Raw genomic sequence first — 24,998 nt, 5'->3', positions numbered from 1 at the left:
GGGTTCAGATCAACGCAGGTATGAGGAGGTACATTCTCCATTAGAAGAAGAGGTATATGAAAGTGGATTTTGAGAACTGTTAAATGGGAACAAAATGATTTAGCCGGATTGTGAAATCAGTTGATTTTTTTTATGTGTTTATGCAGATATGGTTGTCCGAAGATGTGTCGAATGAAGTATTGTTGGGCGGGAAGGGGAGTGAAGGGCATCCATGTGAGTCCGACATTCCAATAATCTCATGTTGTGATCTACAAGAGTTTGAACGCGTAGTTGCCCGCATACCGAACTACATGATTCTTGAAATCGAAGAGATGGGTTTCAGACCGGTTCACATAGTGAGAAGTATTAAGCTGAACGTTGAACTATGCAAAATGTTATTGTCAAATTTTGACGTTACGAATTCGACGGTTAAGATACATGGGCGCAACCTTTCCATCAATGCCAAGGACGTGAAACACGTGATGGGACTGCGGTGTAGGGGCACCGAAGTGGATATGAACTGCTCAAGTGATGATGAGGTTTTATCTGATTTGAAGAGAAGGATGTGCGGCGATGATACTGATATATCTTTGAAGAAATTGAGGGGTATGGTTTTGTTCACTTATGATGACGAAGAGTTGTGGAAGGTTTGTTTTGCGCTTTATGCCCTTGCCACTGTGTTCTGTCCCTCAAGACCAGGTTATGTAGATCGTAGACTGATGGTGCCATTGAAGAATCCAGGTCTGATTAGGACCCATAACTAGGCAGGGTTTGTATTTTCAAAGTTGGTTGAGGGAGTGAGTGCGTATCAGAGTGGTGAACCAATTCACGTAGGTGGTTGTTTGATTTTTCTGCAGCTTTTCTACCTCAGTGTACTTGGTGAGAGAACGTTGGTTATTCCCACAATTTGTCTACCTGTTTTGTCCTGGGGCCAATATGAGTGTGAGAGAATGTACCAGAGGATAGAAGAAGCTGGTGGATTTTATGCGACTGAGGGTGTTTGGGTGAGCCGCAGACACTGTGGAGGCAGATCGTGTGAATATTCCGGTTCTGTGGATTACAGTACTGGTTTGAAAACTAATGTTGTTGACGACATGGGCGAATTGAAGTCCGAGATGGGGGATGTACAAACTGCAGTTGGAAGTTTGGAAACAATTTTGTACGATGTACTTCCAGAAATTGTTAAAATGGCCGACTTCTTGAAATCCATGAGGAGCACTGTTTGTAATTTGAGGACAGAGGAAGGGATGAGTGATCTAGTAAGGAAAGTGAAGACTGTCGTTGTCGAGAAGCAAAATGGTGCCAGTACTGGACGATGTGGAAGTCCAGTTGATGAGTCTGCCGACATAGGCGCTGTAAGTTAAATTTGTTTTTTCATTTAAACTAATTATAAAGGAAGATGTATAACATGCAGTGGTGACCTGAGTTATCCGATGTCTGCTCAATGTTTTGGCAGAGCATAATGATGAAAAATGTAATTTCTTGTAGGCTGACGAGCACCAAGGTCGGGAGAAAGTGCGTTAATAGAAGAGGTGTAGAGAAGAATTTTCGAGGTCTGGTTATGGGAAAGTGACGGCGGAGCACATTAAACTCCCGGGAAGCAGATTGATTCGCGGTATAAACGATCTTTCACCCAAAACCAGGGAGCTGCTGGCGTACCTATTTGGCAGAAAAGGGCGTGGAGCTGGGGGCTTCAGCCAGGTATGTCTATTAATTGTGAGAATGTCTAGCTGTGTGGTTGATTTGATGAAATTAACTTGTAACGATGCATGCAATAGTGTATTAACTAAATTTGTTATTACTTGAATCACCATGTAAGTCACTGAGTATAGTTAAGTAATTTTAGAGTTAAGGGTATTTTTTTCAGTATAATATGTTACTGACCCAGTGTTAATTTGTTGTGCGTAAAGGGTTTTAATGTTAGTATACTATGTCGGGAGACGTTATGAGGACCAGTACTGATTATTAACATGTATATGATGTTTGTGTTATTTATTTTGTGTACTTCCATATAACGTTCCTCTGATTGCCTTGTTGCATCTATAACCCTTCACGTGATTTCGTGTAAGGTGTGAATAACATTATCCTTATATTAGTTAATTGTTGGTTTTGTTTTCAGTCATGAGATAGGCTGGTGTAGAAATCCATAGGCATGAACAAAAGCATATAGAGCAATTTTCTCTTTGTTGTATTAAGATGCAAAACTGGATATACAATGAACAATATTTATATACAAGCAAAGAACACTATTTCTCCTAAACTAAAGCTAACAGGCAGAAATTAAACCCATGCCTACACAATAAACAGCAGGTGAACCAACTAAAGTAAAACAGATCCATGAATCTATGAATCAATCAGACCATACATAGAACCATGCTGAGAACCATGCTGCAATACTCCCCCTCAAGCTGGCTCAAAGATATTAATTGAGCCAAGCTTGCTTAAGATGAGCTGATATTGATCAGAAGGCAAGGACTTGGTGAAAATGTCAGCTAGTTGTTCTTTACTGCGAGTATATCTAGTTTCAATTACTTGAGCTTGTACCTAATTTCTAATATAGTGGCAGTCAACTTCAATATGTTTAAGCGCTCATGAAACACTGGATTGGATGCTATATGCATGGCAGCTTGATTATCACAATGAAGAGAGATATGCTTGCAAGTAGGAAAACCTAAATCAGCTAGGAGACCTTTTAACCAAATTAATTCACAAGCTGCAGATGCCATTGCTCTATATTCGGCCTCTGCACTGGATCGAGCTACAACACCCTGCTTCTTGCTTCTCCATGTTACTAAATTTCCACCTACAAAGGTGCAGAAGCCAGTAGTACTTTTTCGATCAAGTGCATTCCCTGCCCAATCAGCATCAACAAAACCAACTATATATGTATGATCATTGCACCTGAGAATAATTCCTCTACCAATGGAGCCTTTCAAATATCTTAGAATGCGTTTCACAATTCTCAAATGGTGGTCAGTTGGGGCATGCATGAATTGGCTAACAATGCTCACAACATAGGAGATATCAGGACGAGTAATTGTAAGGTAAATGAGTTTTCCAACTAACCTTTGATAATCCTGCAAGTTAGAGAGAGAATTTCCAGGAGAGTCAAGAATGAGTTTGCTTGCAAGGGGGGTTCTAGCTGGTTTGCAATCAAGAACATCTGCTTCAGCAAGAAGATCTAGCACATACTTTCGCTGATTAAGAAATAAACCCTTGTGAGAAGATGCCATTTCAATACCAAGGAAATACTTGAGAACTCCCAAGTCTTTCATTGCAAATTTTTCTTGAAGTGACTGCTTGAGAGATAAAATTGCATCACAATTATCACCAGTAATAATCAAATCATCCACATATATAAGAACCATCAGCTTTCCATGTAAACCATCTCGAATGAACAATGAAGAGTCTGCATTGCTTCTAGAAAACCCTACTCCTTCAAGAACTGAACTGAGCTTTGCATACCATGCTCTAGGTGACTGTTTCAAGCCATAAATAGCTTTATGCAGTCTGCAGACCAAGCTTGGATCAGTAGCTTGTGGATGTCCAGGAGGCAATCTCATATACACCTCTTCTTGTAATTCACCATTCAAAAAAGCATTCTTTACATCCATTTGATGTAAAGACCAATTTTTATTAACTGCAACAGACAACAAAACTCTCACTGTATTCATCTTTGCAACTGGTGCAAAGGTTTCCTTGTAGTCCACTCCATATGTTTGAGTGAAACCACGAGCTACTAGTCGTGCTTTATGCCTCTCCAAGGTTCCATCAGCATGAAGTTTGTTCTTGTAGATCCATCTGCTGCCAACAGCTTTTTTTCCCTCAGGAAGCTTCACAATGCTCCAGGTCTTGTTGTTTTCAAGGGCAGTTAACTCATCTTGCATAGCTTTCTGCTAATTTTCATGTTCAACAGCTTCTTGAAAATTTCAAGGCTCATGAAATTTGTCCAAGGAACTGAGAAAGGCTGCATAGGTAGGGGACAACTTGTCATAATTCACAAAATCTGAAACATGATATTTGGAAGTATATGCAACATAATCCTTGAATTTAGCAGGTGCATTTCTAGTTCTGATGGGATTTCTCCTAGGACCAGCATGAAACACAGGAGGAGGGGAATCCTCATTAACAACGAGTTCAACTTGATCTGCAAATTCATCATGATGAACTTGCTCATGGTTAGTGGCTTGAACATCTCCATTATGATTAACTGCATTAATTTCAATTGCAGAATCTGTGAGAGCATTAGTTTCTGTAGAAATATTAATTGAAGGAAATAAATCTTGATAGAACTCCCCCTGTCCATGAACTCCCAATTTCTCTGTAAAATAGTTCACTGACTCATCAAATTTTACATCTCGGGAAACAATCATTTTTCTTGTGGCCAAGTTGTAACAATAATAACCCTTCTGAGTTGATGAGTACCCTAGAAAAAGGCACTTAATTGCTCTAGGGTCCAATTTTTCCTCGATGTGTATCTTGAACATGCACATAACAGACACAACCAAACACTTTTAGATGAGATAGATCAATTTTCTGATTTTTCAAGACTTCCAAAGGTGACTTAGAGCCTAACACTCTACTTGGCAACCGATTTATCAAATATGTGGTAGTGAGCACAGCTTGAGACCAGTACTTCTTGGGAACATTAGCATGAAACATAATAGCTCGAGTTTTTTCCAGTAAATCTCTATTTTTCCTTTCTGCAGTGCCATTTTGTTGAGGAGTGCCAACACAGCTTGTTTGATGAATGATGCCAAATTGCTCCAAAAAATTGGACATTTTATGAGACATGTATTCTGAGCCATTATCAGATCAATGAATTTTAATTTTTGATGAAAATTGAGTACTAACAAGATTATGGAAATTCTTGAAAAAGTCGTATACTTCACTCTTGTGTTTAAGCAAATACCCCCAAGTAATCCTTGTAAAATCATCAATGAAGGTTACAAAATACGTATATCCATCAAAGGATTGCATGATAGGTCCCCAAATATCAGAGTGGATGATTTCAAATGGATTACAAGATCTAGACACAGAGGAACTAAAAGGTAATCTAGAAATTTTGGACATATGACAAACTTCACAATGCTTGCTTTCTTGGTTCAAGGCAGGGAACAAAATGGACATCACTTTTTCAAAAGGATGAGTTAGACGTTGATGCCACAGTTGATGACTAGAGACACTACAAGCACTGACTTGGAAGGCCTGTATTTTCGTAGATATGTAATACAGGCCATTTAAGAAAAAACCTTCACCAATCTTCTTCTTGGTGGTAATATCCTGAAAAAGACACCATTAGGTGAAAAAATGGCTAGACAGTTTAAGGCTCTAGTAATCTTTCCAACAGACAATAATTGGAAGGGAAAAGAGGGGATGTATAAAGCATCAGATTTGATGTGATTAGAAAACAAGTGAATTTTTCCTTTTCCTACCTTTGCCATTAGCAACAGATACAGATGAGGACACTTTTTCAAAATCATGTAGGCTTTCAAGATGATTAGTCATGTGATTTGTGGCTCCAGAATCAATAACCCAATATTCATGCTCAATATTCACATCAAGTGCAGTTTTAAAGGCAGACATAATACCTGGAATACTATCATCCTTGACACTGTCAGAATCAGCTAGAAATCCTGCAAACTTCCCAAGCAAGGCAGTATGGGAACCATTTCCAGAAGAAGAAGCTCCTTGAGATACCAAGGTTTGTTTTTGTTGCAAGAATGATGCAAAATCATTGATGAGTGCAGTAGGGTTGGATGTAAAATTCAACAGACCATTCGAATGAGTTGATGAAGAAGAGGCCACATCAGTAGTAGCAAGATTTGCTTTGGAAAAATTGGTGTTCCACCCTTTCGGATTCTTTCTATTTTCTCTGTCCTTGTTGAATTTTACCTTCAGCTCAGGATGTAGGATCCAACATGTTTCCTTAGCATGGTTAGTGGCATCACAATGAGTGCATTTCAGCTCACTGCGTTTTCCTTTGTATGATTTCACTCCATTGTATTTTTGAGAGACAGCATACGCCCTTGAATGTGCAAGATTGTTGTTGATTTCAGAGTTCATCACTTTCCTTCGAAGTTCCTCTCTCTGCACTGTAGAACAAACAGCTCTAAATGAAGGTAACTCTGGATTCATGAGAATATGGCTCCTTAAATCCTCATAGTCTGGACTCAGATTTGCCAACAGTTGAAAAATCTTATCCTCTTCAGCTCTCTTGACCAAAGTTGTTGTATCTGTAGTATGAGGTCGATACAGATCCAACTCATTCCACATAGAGGTCATCTTGTTGCAAGTTAGCAATATCCCTTTTTAATTGGAAAACCCTAACAGAGTTATTCAAGTTTCCATACATCTCCTTAACATTAGTCCAAAGATGCATGGAAGACTCTGAATAATTGAATATTTGAGCTAATTGGGGCTCCATTGAGTTAAGAACCCAGGACATCACTAATCTATCTTTAGCCAACCAATCATCATAACTTGCAGAACCTTCTTCTGGCACAGTAATAGTGCCAAGGACATAACCAAGCTTGCGTTTTCCCCCAAGAGCTAATATAATAGCTCTAGACCAGGAAATATAGTTATGTTCGGACAGCAAGGTCGAACACAATCTGAGATTTGTATTGTCTCCAACATCAGTCATGTTTGAAATGGAGTTGTTGAGAGAAGCAAATGGATTTTCTTCCGAAAATGAAGAACTTTCTGTCATTTGAAACTGGAGAAATAAGGGAACTTGCAAATACACTTAGGAGAAGAAGAAGAGGATATGCAGAGGCAGGATACTTAAAGTTCATGTTCTGATACCATGTTGAAATCCATAAGCATGAACAAAGGCATATGGAGCAATTTTCTCTTTGTTGTATTAAGATGCAAAACTGGATATACAATGAACAATATTTATATACAAGCAAAGAACACTATTTCTCCTAAACTAAAGCTAACGGGCAGAAATTAAACCCATGCTTGCACAGTAAACAGCAGGTGAACCAACTAAAGTAAAACAGATCCATGAATCTATGAATCAATCAGACCATACATAGAACCATGCTGAGAACCATGCTACAATAGCAGGTGTGGTGAATTTAGTGTCTGCGGGCAAGATTTGAAATGCTTATGTCCTGAACACTCGATCAATAGTCAGGTAACGTCTAAGTTAGTATTATGATTGCGGTAACCGGTGTAGGTAAAGCGGGTACAATGTGAAATGATTTTGACCTATTATTTTCAACTGATGTAGATAATTAATCTAATGGGGGCCATGTCATATGCAAACAGCACGGATTGTTGGTTTCTCCCAACCTCATATTCAGTTTGTAAAATTTTATATTTGGCATTCCTTGTTCCTATTGAAATTGCGTCCTACGCAAAATGAATAAATGGCACTTATGACGCAGGATCATGCAACCAGCCTTGGTAGGCAGACAATTTTTGACGGCCATGTGGCCTCGATGACTGACATACCCAGTATGCAGAGGTTCAGAGGACGTCTTCATGAATGCAAAAAGGTAGGAAGTGTGTTTTTGGTTATAAGGAGTGATTGATCATGTTCATTATTTTATTGTATATTAGATGGTATATAATTCATAGTATCCATTTTATTACATGAAGGTATTCATTCCCATCCATGATAAAGTGGAGGACCACTGGTATCTTGCGGTTCTGAATGTCGCTGAAGGTGAATGTGAAATATGGGACAGCAACATTGATTTATCGATGAAGAAGCGGCAAGAGGAATATGCAAAATGCACTGTATGATTATTTGCATGGCCACTTTTCCTTAGTCCAACGCCTTTTGTTACCTTTGATCTTAAAAGTCTCAATGTTATAAAAAAATGCAGATTGATCTGTTTCGACAAATCTTCGCGGAGGACTTTAATAGAAGTCCTGATCTGCCGTCTGTCTTTGTCTTCCAATACCCGACCAGCTGCCCAATTCAGAGGAAGAAGGAGGAGTCGGGCATATATGTGATTAGGAATATGCAGCACTACGGGAAGCGGTGGTATGACGGGGTGAGTGTTCTTATGAAGTTGGTATAAGTGTTGTTTTGTTACTTTGGGAGTTATTGTTGTTCAGTTGTCCTGTGTTCTGTTTTTAACTTAGGTAGTTTGGAATTTCCTTTTTCAGTTCAACCCCGGTGATCAGAGGGTTAGGATAGCTCTTGAAATAGTTGGCCACCCGTTGAATGAATATGTTGGATCTGTATGGGCTAATCTGTACAAGGAACAAAAGGAGAGGGCGGCTGAAGCAATTGCTCCCCATGACAAAGTATCAACAGGGGGTGGGGAGGGTGGTAGAATTCCTCCATTGTCAAAAAAGTTCAAACCTCGTGTTCCAGCGCGATGGTGACTATTTGCAACCACCAATCCATGTTGATTATAAACTGGCGTAACATAATATGGTTGTCAGATGTTTGAATTGTCCCGGAGGTAGACAACTGAAACTGTTATACTATTATGTGGTTTTCCTCTTTTGTACTATGATCAAAACTTGAACGTTAGTATGTATGAAAACCCTGCAGACACAAGTTTGTATGAATAAATGGCTTAATTCAGTGTGTGGTTATGGTGGATTAATGTTGCCACTTATTAGATGTAGAGCGAGGCCGTGGAGCGAGCGACATAAGAACTTTGATAGTATTATGACGGTAGATTGAAATTGGATGCGTTTTCAGTAATGGGCTTGGGCTCCATTAATATGGGCCGTCAATTGCAATATTGCATTCATAATACATAAACCTGATTTACATAGGCCCTAAAACAACAAACGGGTCGAACACATGGCCCAAACTAATAGCCTCCGTACCTCACAACGAAGGAGCGTTCCGAAGGAAATTTTATGACTTTGCACAACCCAGAGTCGGGAGCTGAAGCAAAGCTGTAGTTTCTCGTTTCAGTCAACCATCTCGTCCCATTGTTTTTGTTTACCACCCACATGCCCGTCTCTGATTGCACCCTAATTAACTCGATAAGGTGAGATCTTGAAAAGACCATGAATTAGGCTCACACCACTTACAACTTGCAGAATTTTCTTAGTATCAAAAGACAATGACGTTTGCAGCCACTTTAAAGGCCTCCCCCCATTCTGGTTATAAAACTCTGTCAATGATTGTTCGGTGAAGTCGTCGTCATCGTTATGACACTTCATTCGTTTAGAATCCGGCGTTCCATCTTCTACCAATTGTTCCTCTTGAACCGGCCTACTCTTTCTCTGGATATTGATCCCCTTGTTGGCCGTCCCCATAGTGTAGTTTCCTGTCAGTGAAAACACGTCCGGCCCCTTTTACCCGCCATCCGCTTGGAACCCATGGTCAGAGTGGTTATTAGGTTGTTAGAGAGGGGAGTTGTTTGGCGGAAGTGGGAGGAGTGGGATACACCCTGTCAGTGCAAGTGTTTTTAACGGATTGGCCCTGAATTATGATGGATTCTGTAAGATGTGGGCCGAACTCATGCATGAACAACAAATAATTGAAGTCTATATAATATAGAACTTAATTAATGTAGTTTTTTTTAGAATGAACAATTTAATGTAGTTAACAAAATACACTAATAATGAACTTTTGGTTTATGTATTTTAATTATTATTATTAAAAATAAGTTATTTAGAGATTTATTATTATTACAGTAATTGTTTTATCATTTAATATTAAATTGTATAGAATCAAAGCAATTTTATGGTATACAATTGAGGTAATATATTGTTTCAATAAATTCAAAGTTAAGACATGTGTATACAATTTTATTGCGTAAGTGAAATTTGTGTAATTTCATGGGCCCAAAGTTATCTCAAAATAAGATAAATTTTAACCAAATGTCTAAATACATGTATGGATGACATCCGAGTGTTAGATTGTTAATCGTAATTGTCCCACATAGTCCCAATTATATATATATTTTTTTCTCTCATAGTCCCAATTCACAAAGGGCGACCTTGATACTTAACGGTACTTAACATGAGTTCAATGTTATGACATGTTAGTTGTGAGACCTTGGTGATGAACTTACCTAACCTCTGATGATTTTCAATAGAACCGTTAGATGTGATTGATGCATATTTTGATGCACCTGGTAAAAAAATTGGTCACCTTTGGACCATTGGGAGAAGCTGATTTGAAAGTGCGTTGAAATTGAATCTAAATACATTTTTTTCCTATTAGATAAAACCATTGATCGGGCCCTCTGGAAACGGGGTACGATATGAGAGCGTAGTAAGTGGTTCTCCATAATGATGTCGCATGTTAATGTGAATGGGTTCGGCACATGCATCCCGAAATTGGCTTCCGCCATAGGACGCATTAGTGTTATTTTTTTATTATCATACTCTCCGATGTTGAAACTTGTTCCCAAATAGCCCCAGCCCAAGTACACATGTGTACAATTCGACCCAATTGCTTGAAAATTTTAAATTTTGCTTAAAATTTGCATGAGGCGGGAGTCGAACCCCTATCTCTCAAAGGCCGACAATGTAAGGTACCAATGTAGCAAACTAAGAACTTGTTATATTACATGTAAACAATATATTTATTATATTTTTGTTAATTTATAAATTATTTTGAATACGTATAAATATATTCGGTCAGTTCCGTTTATACGCGGTTCATTCAACATATAAACCCATTTTTGAACCATTCGATTCCGGTTGGGACTTGTTGAATTAACTTATCCATTTAGAATATGTTTATCCCCAGCCCAAAATGACTCAGATTTTTCAATCATATGGTAGAATCACAACGGCCCGCCTATTTTAATTTAGGAATAATTAAGAATATATATATATATACATATAGATGAACTCCAGATTTAGAAGTAAATATGTGGTACCATATCAACTAAGACATTAAAGTATCAAACAACAACATATATATAACCGCGTACATTTTTCACAATTTTAGTTGTTTCATAAGCAAGGAGACATCGCTAGCACTTCCCTCCATGGTTACTTTCTTCCCATTTCCTTCATAGGTTGCCTTCACTGTCGAGGAAGAGGCAGATGTATTTGAAGTTTGATCCCGTTTGAAGTTGCATTCAATTAGTTATGCCGCCTCTATGGGAACAGAGAAGGGCCAATTTGGTGGACGCACGTATGCGGCATGTGGTGGTGGTGATCTTATTGCCACCAATGCTTCATCTAAAATATTGTAACCCTTGTAAATCGGCCTGACAAACCCGTCCGTGTTACGCTTGCATTCACCCCACGTATTGTAAATACCCGGTTTCTTTCCAACCCAAACGACGTAGTATGCAAACACCATTTCCTAAAAAAAATTTAGAAATATGAACCGCCTTACAGTTGAGGGCCATATCCTTATGACTTTAAGGATAATAAGAGGAGACAGTTGAATAAGACTATAAAAGGCTCCGAAGAGGGAGGCACAAAAGAGCGTCCACAAACTACGGTTACAATTGTTATATTTCGTACCTGTTGATGAGGGGAAGTTAGGATCGAAACATAGTAGTTGAGGTGTTATGAATTCCCGCTATTTAAGAGCAGAGTTGTGGATGACTCAGACGTTAATATGGCAAAGGAAATGCCTTTGATGGACCTTCAACTGAGGAGGGTGCTGGCGTTTAAAGATGTCGAACTTATAGCGTCCCAATCCCCACCCTCCCTCTAATAATGCGTCCATATCCTTCAAAGACACCCCCTCTCTCCTGCAAGTGAAATATATATTCCCTTGTATAACGACAACGACATGCAAAGGGGAACTGCAGACCGCAAAGCGTAAAGCATTCAATGTCTCTTCCTGTGCAAATGACAGTCCTTCGACGTCATTTGATTTGGTTTGACAATGACACTAGTGGACGAGGGGTGGACCCCGATAGGGGGGAGTATGCATCGGGAATAAAGGGATTCCCTTATACCCCGTGAAAGAACTAGAATTCACCTGGTTCCCTTAGATTATCGGATTCTAACCATGTTCCAGAGATCCAGTTTTGAACATCAATCAGCTGGGCATGATTTGATTTACTGGAATCAAGTGGGAGGGTGGTAACATTTTTCAGCGGGAATGAACCGCTTCCCTTGGATGGAGTTACCCTAATAACACGTGGCAGGTCTCCATTGAATCCGGATTCCAAAATACAATTCAAACGATTTTAGCTTATAGGCTGCCTCAATCTTGGAACCCTCAAACTTTCTTTCTGATTAGTCATTCATGTTCTATCGTATTGCTTTGGTTGGTTGTAGCTGCAGAGGTGGGAGGAAAGAGTGAATGAGTGTAGGGTGGAACATCTGCATATATTTGTTCAGTCAGAAGAAAAGAGTCACGGGGAGGGGGTTGTAGAAATAGGGCTCTGATCAATCTTCTCCCTCCAGTTGGGTCATGAGGGTGATTGTCCTCGCAATGGAGATTATCTAATAGCAAGCTGCTATTGGATTGTGTCGTCTTCTTCGTATCCTACTTTTACTTAAAAGGAAAATAGAATATATTCTCCCAAGTCCCAACTCATTACAGATCTGTGTACATGGTAGTTGTCAACGATAGGGTTTTGTCACAAATCGTGGTTAGGGTTTTATCATTGTTAGGGGACGAGGATAATAACACTACTATTTTTGGGGGGTGGGGTGGGGGAGGGTTGGTTGGTTGGGCTGAATGATGGTATTAGGATTTACATTCTTTATCAGAAACTAATTATTTCGTTGACTAATTAATTGTGTATGACATGCAGAAACCATTGATCTGAAGATGAGTGAGGGGAGCGATTATATGGGTTATGTGGCTGATCGATTAATTCCAGTCGAAGTTCCAAGGTTAGTGTGAACTCAAATGCTGAGATAGTTAATCAGAAACTTTTGTTGTGGTCTTTGGTTACGTGAAGGCCCACAAATTATTTGAACTAACTTATTGTTGTATGCAGGCCTACAAGATCCTATGGCATCGAGTGCATGAAGAAGGTCAGGCCTAAAACTTTTAAGGCCCCCTATTATTCGTTGGGCTACATCGATGTTTGGCCCAAAATGGGCCGGTTTTATGCGGGTGGGAAGTATATTATAAATTTTGGCGGGTTTGTTGTTTGAATCTTTTCAAAAACCTTCAAAGTCGCTGACTTATTAAGTTTTCATTTTTTCGTTTAACAGGAAGCACTGGTGCTTAAAACCCGTTGCGACCCCGGAAAGTTTATCGCCGTCGTATCTCGTTTACTTGTGTACAAGATTGAAGCCATCAACCACATCGGAATGGGCCACCTGCAGGATATCAAAATGGATGTACTGAATCAACCAATGTGGACGCATTGCTTCAAAGCAGTGGACCTTAAAAATAGGACGGTGAAAATTTGTGATGTCGACTACAGTTTGAATGCTGCTCAGTTCAGCAGAGTCATGGGCATTGTGGATGGAGGAAGCCCTGTTGAGCCAGTTGAGGCTGACTACACCAACGAAATATTCTCTAGCCAATATTGTGATTCTGATGGAAATCTGGGGCTTGAAGGGCTAATCTACATTATCCTTAACAAGGCCAGCGTCGATGCCTTATTTCAACTAGCATACGCTCTGTTTGCAATTACAACAATTCTGTGTCCCAACATTGATGACAAAGTCAATACTTCGCTGGTCACCTGCCTCGAACTAACTGATAAAATTCGAGACAAAAACTGGGCATCATATGCGTTGCAATGCATATTTGAAGGGTTGCCCTGTATAGGAACGATGAAGCAGAGTTCGTGTCTGGCTGCATGCTCTTTTTCCAACTATTGTATCTCGATATCGTTGGGAGGGGATTTGGGAAGTTGTACAGAGGCATTGTTCCAATTGCAGCCTGGACAATAGTTGATCTTGAAGAAGTTGTTGGACGAGTGAGAGAGCACGGTGGATTTAGTGCCCCAATTGTCGTGAAGAAAAAACAATAGCTGCAAACCTCACATATGAACCAGACTCCTCTGAAATAGGGTATGGAATTGGGATTAGGCCGGCGTTGCACGAAGATATTTATGAGACAAAGAGAGAAATGTCTGAAGTCAGGGAGACTGTGATGAGGATGGCTGAACTGTTTGAACAATACTTGCCTGAATGCCGTGAAGTGAGAGAGGCTGTTCAAATGTGGGATGCAGATATAGACCAAATTCGCGATGAATGTGTGAGCAGGGTATTGAAGAGTCTGTTAGAGGAAGATGAGAATGGAAGGAATGAACTTTCTAAAAGGAAACGAAAGACCTGTGAAACCGACAAAGTCCCAAAATGTGGAAACAACAATGGTGTGAATGAAGGACGGATTGAGGGAAAGATGGATGCTGTGAAGGGGGGTAAAGGAAAACATGGAGAAAGTGGAGCGGCCACCTCTAAACCAAATTGTGCGAGGAGACTTTCGGTCAGTATTTTTCCTAATTGAACATCATTTTCTATTGACACTCCATATATTTATTCCTAACTATGCTGCAAACGAGGTGCATTTTTTCTGAATTATCATGTATTTATCACCTTGTAAGTGGGCCTATTGTTTCTGACATTATTTGCAGCTGGATTGTGCAAAAGGAGCACCAACACCGCCCAAATCTTGCCAAGCTTTATCAGAAACATCAAGTACTCCGCTGGGATACCAAGAACTGGGGGAAACATTGGCTAAAAAAAAGGATGTTGTTGAGAGGGTGGTGGTTCCAATTCCAAGAGGACATGTGAGAATGATGTACAACAGTGCAATGTTTGGGGCACCTAATAGGAGAACAAGTCCGGTGCAAGTTTCAACTCAAGTACCTAGGTATGACACTGGAATAGTTATCAACCGCTTCAGAGCCGGGCCTTACAAACTCAACCGCCCCTCCCACAAACAGACTTACGATTGGTCAATTATGTATTCATGAATGACAAACTAACAACCCCAGAGGAGGACAAGTGAGCAACAACCCTAATTAAAATATAAATTATTTATATTATGATGTTCAGAATGAATCATATCTACATACACTCCATATGCAGGATTCCAATGGCAGAGTGTGGTGAAGGGAGGGAAATTTTACTGAGGAAGGACCTGACGTGTCTGGCTCCAAAAACATGTGTTCGCATGGAAGTAAGTTGCTGATTTTTCAATAAGTGTTGTTTATTGTTGTGGTCTGTGGGAGGCCATGTGGGAGACCTTGTCTGTGCTTGGAGTTTGTTAAGGATTGTTACTTCCATGTTTGCAGGTCATAAACTTCGCAGCTGATTTCATGTCACAGGACAAACCCGCGCGCTTGGTACCTGCCTACATATTTCTGGGTATGTAATTCAAACCTATTAAATGAAAAATGGTTGTAATATTGGATTGATCCTAATTGAACATCTCGGTGTGCACAGCTGCAAGCAAACCAAGTGCGTCAGACCAATGAGGAGTACTTGGATTTGGCAATGGAAACAAGGGCAGTGTGCAACTTGTTTAGGTTTGACAATCGCATAGACAGTTGTGATCTGGTTAGTATGTTCCATGTGTTAAGAATTATATGTCGACTGAAAATGGAACATTGTTCACTTACTACTTCAACTCTTATTTTAAAGTAGATTTTTATCCCAATGCACCTTGCGGAAAAGAGGGGGGCATTGGTGGCTGGTGGTAGTAGACATCAGAAGGAAGGTGGCGGAGATATGGGACAGCGTTAGAGGATTCCTCAGTGAGGAGACATCGATAGAGATGGCTAGGAATGTGGTTAGTAAGGCTAAAATCTTGTTAGATGTGGTTATTGGGGATAACTAACCTACATAAATAGTATAAATTGTTTTTTTTCCTGGTGTTTAGCTGAGCCATATTACCTCCACGATATTCATGACTTCAAGGAGGACGGGGGAATACTGTCGACCAGACTTTCAGGTATTTGAAATAATGTTCCCTGAAATTGCTCCATCACAGGAGGGGAAGGCAGAGTGTGGGATGTTTGTGATTGGACATATGCAATTTTATGGAACTGAGTGGTGGAATCCGGTATTACAATCTCCCTTCATACGTTTCCTGTCATTTGTAGTTATTGTCTTATTACTGTGCTTGTGGAATTTCATAACTCCTAACGGTGGATTATTGTGCTGATAGTACAACTTGGAGGAACACAGAGCCTCTCTTCTATTGCAGTGCATGAAGTCACCTGCAAGTAGTATACATGATCTTGTCGCCCAGATGGCGAACGAATTTCATTTTTCTCACACTACAGGGGGTGGGAGGGCATGAATTGATAAATTGGGCATGAGTGGATGGATTTGGACATGTGGTCCTCACTTTTGCAGTGCCTGCTTCTTATTATGTAGTTCTAAAACTTAGAAACCTAGGTTTGCTTATTTTGAACACTATTCCAATTGGTAATCATGTATGACTCCAGTGAGCAGAGAGTGTTGTTATTTTGTAGTTCGACAGCCTAACAGGAGATGTTTTTCCCGGGCTGCCTACAACACCGTATGCTCATGTGGAGCAAGGAAGGATTTGGAGCAAGAAGAATGTCATGTTAGCTCTCTAAACTGTGGTTGTTACTTATGTGTATTCCTGCATTCAAACATCATTGTATTTTCAAGTAAAGTTGCGTCTGACCTGTCTATCTAAGCATGTTGCTTCCATGATATATTTTTCAGTCAAGAGTAAGATAACAATATGAATGTCTACAGAGGTCCCAAATATGTGGTACCAATATTGCACCACTTTACTACACGGCATAAATCATGTCTAAAGAGCTCCCTTAACCGACCAAGACTTCATTGCAGACATGGGAGCATACCAAATAAGGAGGGATGAAATAACAACTACTTAAGACCTCCTGAACTCTGGAATGGGATGTGAAAACACAAACATTCATCTGAGATAATGACAAGGAAGCAGGGTACGACATACTGCAGATACATAATCAAATTGCGGAAATAATGACGAGGATGAGTTCCTAAATGGCTCCTAAATGTACCATACTTGAATCCGGCCATCCCAACTGGAGGGGAAGTAATAACAGTTACAGCTCACCTAACTGCCTAACTAACTAATAGTACAACCAATGACAGAGGAGACATAAACAAAACACATGTTTCACACAACAATATTCAACACACCAACGCCCCCTCGTCGCTATGTGATCACAAAAAATTAAATGAAGGACAACCTCATCACCCCAAATATGGATTACCATTGTGTGAATCGCTAGCCTGCGAGTTCACATTAGGGAAGTTTGCATAACCAATCCCTCCCACACCATCAGAGTGCAGCCGAGATTGTGATGACATCTGAGAATTCTGACCTGTACGGGGACGTTCCATATTGTTACCATTCAAAACAGACTGTTGAACGTTTGATTCTGAGAGCCCTCCTGTTTCTGTGTCAGTACATGGCTGCGACATAGTCGCAGATTTAGTTTGTGCCCTTCATCCTCGACCTTTGCTTGCATCCCCCTTCACAATATCAGGACATGTGCGCCTATTATGACCATGATTATGGCACTCACCGCATCTAGGACCCTCCCCGACTCCCTCATTTCTGTTCACATTACCTTCTGCTGCTTTGTGGCCATGCGTGCCTTTGGTTCTAGATACAACAGGATCCATCACAACATTCTCATTGTCGTCAGGGTTAAGCCTTGCTTTTTTCACACGGGTTGCAGCATAATGTTTCCCTACAAGACTGTTCAACTCACCAACACCGGTCTCAAAACCTTCATTTGTCAGTGACATATTGTAACAAGCTCTTTTAGCTATGCCAATTAACTTCGCATACCTACATGCCTGAGATTCACCAAATTCATTATCCATCACCACCTTATCAATACATGCCTTCTTTCCTGCGTCTTTTTTCCACCTTTGGCAAATCAGAGATTTAGGATAATTCTGAACACCCTCCCATTTAAAAACACAGAAAATGTGGCAACATGGTATTCCATCTGATTCAAACAGTTGGCATGAACATGTATAATTATCCCCATCTTCATCCTCTGGCCGGCCAACGTAGGTAACTAACCAACACCTATCCTCCACACCGTACTGTGTTACATAAAGAGTCAGATTTCTTGAATCCTCGTAATCAATACGGCTGGATACAATGAATTGATTCTCAAAAACCATCTGCCCCCTAATCACAAGATAAATATCATCGGTGAAGATATTAAATACTTGTTCCTCTATACCCTTCATGGTAAGCTCAAATTGTCTGAGGTGGTTTCGGGACTTGAAGTCATCCAACAAATAACGGTCTCTCAGTCGGCCAAAACTATGGTATAACCTTGGTACAAACTCCACGAGCTTTGTGAATTGACCGACTTTCGTCATGATCTTATTGTTCATACCCTCACAGCGTTGTGTGCTGCACACTTCGGCACAATGATGTGCCCTGCAAAAATATGATTTATGTCTCCAATAAAATATACTCACTCGGAAGAATAGTCATTAAATTCAAACAAAAATCAAATTATTCATTTTCTAACAAGTCACCTTACCTTAGTATACTAATAGTTCCTAATTCTATATGCACCTTATTGCGAAATCTGATTTCTGCTTATTTACATGCTATCAAAATACAGGATTATAAAACTTGTGCATTCTAACTTTTAATGTAATCAATTTCAAAATTCCATTACATTTAAACTTCACACTCTCTTCCTATTTCTAAATTAACTATGCCAACATTCTCTTCCTACAATATTTAACAAACAACCTTCTGTTACTACAACAATCATTAATCCAACTAGGTCAATTCAAACAAGAAATATATCCGCATTGATTAATATTTACCTGAAAAATGCCTCAGCCCATCTCTCGCGCCTACCATGCAATGATTTAAACCATTCGTTGTCCGCCAACCCATGTTCCGCTATCAAGTTATCCCATATCAGATCCCATTCTTCAATACTATATGATGCATATATGAGTTTTCCAAGAACTTTCTGCACTTTCAGGTTCTTGACATTTTGACCCACATTCCGGCCTATGTGCCAGGAACACAGCATTTGCCTCGCGGATGGCATGTGCGTGTGCAGTGCCTTGTGTAGCCTTTCATCATCGTCTACAACAACTGTTATCGGAGCCACATTATCCATCGATGACATGAATCTCTCAATCAACCAGCTGAACGTATGCTCCTTCTCATTGCACAGAAGACCACAACCAAATATCACACTTCCTCGGTGGTTATTGATGCCTACGAACAAAACAAGAGGCATCTCATATATGTTTGTTTTATAGGTGCTATCTATGATCAAAACATCACTGAATGCTTTGTAGTCTAAATAAGAAGCATTGACCCTCCAAAACAGTGTGGCTAGTCTGCCCTCTCCGTCTTTGCTATACCTGCAGAAAAAGTTGGGATCTTCCCTGCCTTTAATCCGTAACCAGTTCATTGCAGCCTCTGCATCACCAAGTTCTGAATTCATTCTCCTATACCGGTCCAGTTTGTTATACAAGTCCTTGATCAAATATCCAACTAATGGCCTACCCCCACCATAAAATCAAACGCGGAACTAACACCCAAATCAGTAGACTGCAGCGCTTGCACCTCAAGTAAGTCCTCACTAGATACTTCCCGGAATGAGCGAAGAAAATGTCTCTCTGATACAGCTGCAAGCCCATGGTTATGAGTAGTATCAAATCTAAAAACACGGTATTGTTTGGTCTCCACATCCAGCTTCACGATGAAGATGGCTTTACAGTTGGTCCTAGTATACTTGGTTCCCCTTGGCACCCCCTTCTTTTTCTTCTTCTTCCCGACAAAGTAAGTGTCCTCATCTTCTGAAGCTTCATCACCGTTGTATGGGATCAGACCAACAACAACATGCTTTGGTTTCTTCTTGCTATTGCAGTGCCCCTCTTTAGAACATGCCCAGCTCCTTCTCCATGTTGTTTCACACTCATCAACAACGCGTTTTTCCCTTCTGAACCTCTTCACGCTGAAACCAATCATGAAAGCGTAGTAGTAGAAGAATTTTTCAGCCTCCTTCACAATTGGAAAACTTATGTCATCAAAGTCACGCATACTCAGCGTCTTCACATCCCTACCCTTCAGACTTGAACACCACATGCTATCTGATATCAATGGGCATAGATCTTCAAACGAAATCTCCGAATTAAGGAGTTCTTTGGCTAATTTCCGCCCGATTTCTTCCAACTCTTCAGGGTCATCACACCTGACATATCTTTCGTGATACCCATCTTTGGTTTGTTTCCCTCCCTCGTCTCTAGCACAATCGCTATCTTCATTACCGGTACATTCAGATTCATCCTGCTCGACACTTTTCATATCCTCCACCACATTTCCACCGTCATTGTCCTCGTCGTCTAAGAACAGTGGAGTGAAGTATCCCTCTTCGTTAAAACGAAGACTTCCATCACCAACCTCCTCCATCACCTCCCGCATAACTATACAATTCTAAATTCACAAATGCACATTTAATTTCCATAAAATCAATAACTACTATGATATAACTACAATTTCTAAACAACTACAAAATCATATATTCAAACTTAATTTGCAGAACCACGAGTTCTCAACCAAAATGGGAATTTATATCATACTAACCTCTCTTGTCCATGGCGGATACGAGGAAACCAGTAAATTTTTCAGGCCCTAACAACAATCGGATAATGCTCGGGAAATCAAAACAATCTGATCCCCATAAATGAAGGAGAAATGTGAGAAATGAGCATTTCCAGTATATTCAAACACTATACCTAAACATCAATCTGATCCCCATAAACAGTACATGGTGCTTTGCGGCTGCCTTTTAAAAAACTCGTTACCTATACCTAAACAGCAAAAGACTTAGCACGTGTGGACCGTTGACTAAATCATGGTCAGACATATTCATCTTGGTCAAAGTCAAAGTCAGACTAACATGAGAATTACCCCCCTTTCATTTACCCAAACCACGTGCACCACACCCACCCTTATTAACGTATGCAGGTTAACGACCTGGGTTCCACCACGATTGTTTTCTCGAATGACCCTTTGCCGCGTATTAAAAATTTGCTCCGGCTCTCGGAGGTACGACTTCGGCTCTCGGAGGTAGGGCGACAGAATGTTCCTAAATAAAATTACACAAGAAGATTACCCTAAACATCTGCATTGCACGTGTACAAAGCACAAAGCTAGTGTCAAAAGAAGAGCGGCAGGCCATTGTCAAAAGGAGCTACACCATGAAGGAACAACAGAAAATACAATAATATTCATCTGTCCAGCCCAGACAGAGAGAGATAGGCCCAGTGAGAGCAGCCATCTCCATTTGCCGTCCCACCTTATTCTCTCCCCTCTCCATTTTCACATATATTTAATCCTTCATTATTAAACTATTGGGATTTTTGGGTTGGAGAAAAGGCTCTTTCTCTGTTTCTTCGTTTCAAAGAAGAAGAAGAGAGTCTGGATCAGCACGTAATCTGTCTCACATTCTCATAGATCTCTCTCTGCACCTTCTGCTTCCATTTCTACTTCCAAGGTACAATCTTGCAATTCCTTCATCTTCCAGATCTGCTTCTTTTTCTTTCCTCTTGTTGGTTACAAACAGATCCGTACATTTGTCTATTACTTTGATTCAAACTATCTAGCTTTTCAGGGCCTTTTGATGTATGTAATAATCAAAATCGATTCTTGTTAGGTTTCAAGGTCTCATCTTTTATGTAGAAAGATTGTTGATATTGAGAATCTGTATCAAACAGTGATTGGCTTTACATTCTTATTGGTTTTCTGCAATCAAGATCACAACTTTAGATGCTCTAAGAATTGCATTGTCACTGGGTTCATCATGTGTACACTATTGCTTGTTTCCTTCAGAGCGTTTCATTCTGTTCCAACCACCCGCAATGTGGAGGTTCAAGCCTTTTATGCACAAGGAGCCAGCTGGTCTTGAAGGCCGCTCTCTCGACGTTGGGACACTCAAGATTCATGTGAGGAATGTCATTGCTGAAGGAGGGTTCTCTTGCGTTTACTTGGCCCGGGACCTTGTCCATACCTCAAAGCAGTATGCTTTGAAGCACATCATTTGTAATGACGAAGAGCTGCTCGACTTGGTCATGAAGGAAATCTCCGTCATGAAGGTGCTCAGAGGACATCCCAATGTTGTCACTCTCTATGCCCACGCCATCATGGATTCGGGCCGCACTAAGGAGGCCCTACTTGTCATGGAATATTGTGACAAGTCTCTGGTTACTGTACTGGATAACCGAGGAGCTGGGTTTTTTGATGAGAATCAGGTCCTCTCTATCTTCAGAGATGTGTGTACCGCAGTTTTTGCAATGCACATGCAGTCCCCTCCCATTGCTCATAGGTACCATGTTACGACTTGTATCTTCCTACTTTCCTTTTCCCACTATAGTCTATTTTAAGTTTATGTTCATGTAATTCCTGTGAACTCTTAACAGTTGGTATCTAATGATCGATATGCATTTTCAGGGATTTAAAAGCAGAAAATCTTCTGTTGGGGTCAGATGGACTATGGAAATTGTGTGATTTTGGAAGCACTTCCACCAACCACAAGCGCTTCGAGAAGCCTGAAGAAATGGGTATTGAAGAAGACATTATCAGAAAGCACACAACACCTGCCTACAGGGCCCCTGAGGTGGAGTATGCCTTGATTTTCAATGTTTCATAGTCACTTATAATTTTTAAATGTTGTATTGATTTTTTCCACCTTTTCAATTAGATGTGGGATCTATTTCGGAGAGAACTCATCAATGAGAAAGTGGACATATGGGTAAGTTGATTGGGTCCTCCAGCTCTGTAGTGATTCTGAATAGTTTGACACTTACATTATGATGTTAACTGGAGCCGACACAACACCACCATTTGCAGGCTCTTGGCTGCCTTCTCTTCCGCATTTGCTACTTCAAAAGTGCATTCGATGGAGAGTCAAAGCTGCAGATCTTAAATGGAAACTATCGCATTCCGGAGTTACCTAAATACAGCTCATCGATTACAGATCTCATCAAAGACATGCTTCAGGCATCACCAGACGACAGACCAGACATCACGCAGGCAAGCGCTTTGCTTGATTGGCCATTCATCTCCATGACTTTAGGTTAGTTTTAGATCAATCGAGTCCATGCAACAATAGGTGTGGAGATTCTAATACTGTTTACTGATTCCTTGTTCTGTGACAGGTGTGGTTTCGTGTTAATGAGCTGTTACCAGTGGGTTTACAGAAGCCGTTACCTGATGTGCAACCTGAAATGCTTTGTTCTGGAAAACATGAAGGTGAGCATAGCATCACTTGTTAGCCATATATGCAGCTACAACTTCTCTCGTTGGTATGGATTTGCTTTTTGCTCCTCTAAGTACTTGAAATGAAGTGTAGACCTTACATCTAGCCTTTCCGGTTTCTAAGAAAACCTGGGTTTATTTTTTTCGTGTCTTGATACTTTACACTAAAATTACATTAAAATACTAATTGCAACCAAAGAAATTATTAATATATTTGAAGCTTTCTGTTCAGAAGTGACAATTTCACCTCAAATCTGCAGGTTCTTCAAGGCCCGCAAACAAGTCCCCGGAAATGCCTCGCAGAAGCCCACCCCCACCACCTGCGGTGGGAGAATCAGCTAGAAATCCATCACAACTGTCAAATATGGCCAAGGCGGGAGGTGGAGGGCCACTTGGTGCATTCTGGTCCACTCAGCATGCTGAGGAGTTGCTTGTTACTGAAGAAAAGAGTATACCTAAGTTTGATGATTCTACTCATCCTTCACCCAAGAATGGTTCTCGTGCAAAAGTGGAAAATACTCCACCATATGCTGCACCGCACAAGCATGAAGATGGAATTCCAAAGGACATTGAAATAAATTTCTTCCAGAAGGATACCAACCATGGTGCTGAGAGGCCGAAGGCATCCAAGCCTGAAAATGCAACTAGTTTTCAAGATGATGCATTTAGCTCCTTTGTTGCTGATTTTGATACTACTAAACTCAGCATTGGAACTGGTAATAGTAAATCAGGAAAAGAAGAAGCCTTAGGAACTGCAGTAGAGAGATTGAAGGAGAAGCTGAGCCAAGCCAACTTAGAAAAGGCTGAAATAACTTCCAAATTTGAAAAGCTATCAGCCATCTGCCGATCTCAAAGGCAAGAGTTGCAGGAGCTTAAGCAGATGCTTGCAGCTAGAACACCGTCACCGAATAAAGATGCTTTGAGAAATCAAACCTCACCTGGCATTCAGTCATCTGCAACCCCACCGGTATTGTTTTCAACTGATTTGACTTTTTATGGTATCCTGTCTATTGCATGATTACCTATTTAATCAAAAGTATCATGCTTGCAGCAGAGGAAGGAGATAGAAGGAACCATTTATGAACTCCAGCAGAATAAATCTGACAGGAAAACTCCGAGTCCAGAAGCAAAGTCATGGCAGCCGTTTGCAGAACCACCACAGGCTTCTTCATCAGACAACAGTGTCAAATCTGTCAGGACAAGAAATGGTCAGCAGAACAAGCAAGCTACGACTCAAGTAAATACTGGTGTTGAGTCGTGGGGTTTTGGAACAGAGAGCTTTTCTGCTGTGCCCACTGGAAGTGCTCAGATATCAAGACCTATGGGTGAAGGAAATATGTCTCAGCGTTTTGGTGACGCTAAGGCTATGGAGAGCAAGCCAGCTTCTCAACCTGCTGGATGGGCTGGTTTCTAATAGAGAGCCATCTGGTGTACTTTCTGTCAGGAGGTTTGATGACAACCCTGACATTTGTTGTTGCAACATTCCCGGAGGCAAGTGAGGGTGGAAAGCAAAGTGGTGCATGCCTTTGATTTGAATTTGAGTTGTGCTTTTGAGTGCTCTGTGTTTTATAGAATTTGTGATACCTCTTCTGTTGTAGAACATGTACACATGTTTATCTGGACCAAGTAACAGACTTCAAGTGTATACTAAGCTGCATATGTGAATTGTTGGCTATGACAATAATCTGTTTTATAGGTTCCCATCTCTGATGAATATATATTTGCCTGATAGCTGTAATTCTTTTGTCAAAACTTGAGTTAGCGGATATGTGGGTTTCAGTTAATTTCATAAGAACATTTTATTAGTCTGTAATGGTTCATACATAATCCTTAATGGCTCTTACTATTGACAGGTACACTAATAACATACCACTTGATATTCTGTTAGAGTTGCAAATAGAATTCTCTGTTG

At 40.4% G+C, this 24,998-nt stretch overlaps 3 protein-coding genes across 4 annotated transcripts; 2 read left to right on the top strand and 1 right to left on the bottom strand.

Annotated features, from left to right (window-relative positions):
- Positions 1 to 1,491: 1,491 nt before the first annotated feature.
- Positions 1,492 to 8,549, top strand: LOC126803313 (uncharacterized). Its single transcript, XM_050531098.1, has 7 exons — positions 1,492 to 2,113; positions 7,054 to 7,123; positions 7,220 to 7,291; positions 7,377 to 7,487; positions 7,591 to 7,731; positions 7,821 to 7,991; positions 8,107 to 8,549. The coding sequence occupies exons 3-7, from the start codon at positions 7,232 to 7,234 to the stop codon at positions 8,326 to 8,328; spliced, it is 705 nt and encodes a 234-aa protein (XP_050387055.1). The 5' UTR covers positions 1,492 to 2,113; positions 7,054 to 7,123; positions 7,220 to 7,231; the 3' UTR covers positions 8,329 to 8,549.
- An 8,725-nt stretch (positions 8,550 to 17,274) lies between these two features.
- Positions 17,275 to 19,271, bottom strand: LOC126802560 (protein FAR1-RELATED SEQUENCE 7-like). Its single transcript, XM_050530201.1, has 2 exons — positions 18,634 to 19,271; positions 17,275 to 18,232 (listed from the first exon to the last, which is right to left on the bottom strand). The coding sequence occupies exons 1-2, from the start codon at positions 19,269 to 19,271 to the stop codon at positions 17,275 to 17,277; spliced, it is 1,596 nt and encodes a 531-aa protein (XP_050386158.1).
- A 1,915-nt stretch (positions 19,272 to 21,186) lies between these two features.
- On the top strand, positions 21,187 to 24,800 carry LOC126803310 (uncharacterized). Of its 2 annotated transcripts, none has more exons than XM_050531095.1 (8): positions 21,187 to 21,326; positions 21,662 to 22,154; positions 22,280 to 22,445; positions 22,530 to 22,580; positions 22,679 to 22,861; positions 22,987 to 23,080; positions 23,347 to 24,053; positions 24,141 to 24,800. In XM_050531095.1, exons 2-8 carry the CDS (start codon positions 21,691 to 21,693, stop codon positions 24,498 to 24,500), a joined length of 2,025 nt encoding a protein of 674 aa, XP_050387052.1. In that variant the 5' UTR covers positions 21,187 to 21,326; positions 21,662 to 21,690; the 3' UTR covers positions 24,501 to 24,800. The 2 variants fall into 2 exon arrangements, with proteins under 2 accessions (XP_050387052.1, XP_050387050.1); XM_050531093.1 differs by having other exon boundaries at positions 24,138 to 24,800.
- Positions 24,801 to 24,998: the final 198 nt, after the last annotated feature.

This window comes from Argentina anserina, chromosome 7, assembly GCF_933775445.1.
Source record: "Argentina anserina chromosome 7, drPotAnse1.1, whole genome shotgun sequence".
Classification (NCBI taxonomy): domain Eukaryota; kingdom Viridiplantae; phylum Streptophyta; class Magnoliopsida; order Rosales; family Rosaceae; genus Argentina; species Argentina anserina.
The sequence above is the reverse complement of the archived record's forward strand: the minus strand, read 5'-3'. Positions and strand labels throughout refer to the sequence as shown.

Coding starts and splice junctions, on each gene's coding strand:
- LOC126803313 (XM_050531098.1), top strand. CDS start 7,232: ATGGGGGCCATGTCATATGCAAACAGCACGGATTGTTGGTTTCTCCCA. Junction 7,488..7,590: donor GTCTTCATGAATGCAAAAAG/GTAGGAAGTGTG, acceptor TATTACATGAAG/GTATTCATTCCCATCCATGA. Junction 7,992..8,106: donor GGAAGCGGTGGTATGACGGG/GTGAGTGTTCTT, acceptor TTCCTTTTTCAG/TTCAACCCCGGTGATCAGAG.
- LOC126802560 (XM_050530201.1), bottom strand. CDS start 19,271: ATGAATTCAGAACTTGGTGATGCAGAGGCTGCAATGAACTGGTTACGG. Junction 18,233..18,633: donor TGGGCTGAGGCATTTTTCAG/GTAAATATTAAT, acceptor ATATTTTTGCAG/GGCACATCATTGTGCCGAAG.
- LOC126803310 (XM_050531093.1), top strand. CDS start 21,691: ATGTGGAGGTTCAAGCCTTTTATGCACAAGGAGCCAGCTGGTCTTGAA. Junction 22,155..22,279: donor TCCCCTCCCATTGCTCATAG/GTACCATGTTAC, acceptor ATGCATTTTCAG/GGATTTAAAAGCAGAAAATC. Junction 23,081..23,346: donor TTGTTCTGGAAAACATGAAG/GTGAGCATAGCA, acceptor TCAAATCTGCAG/GTTCTTCAAGGCCCGCAAAC.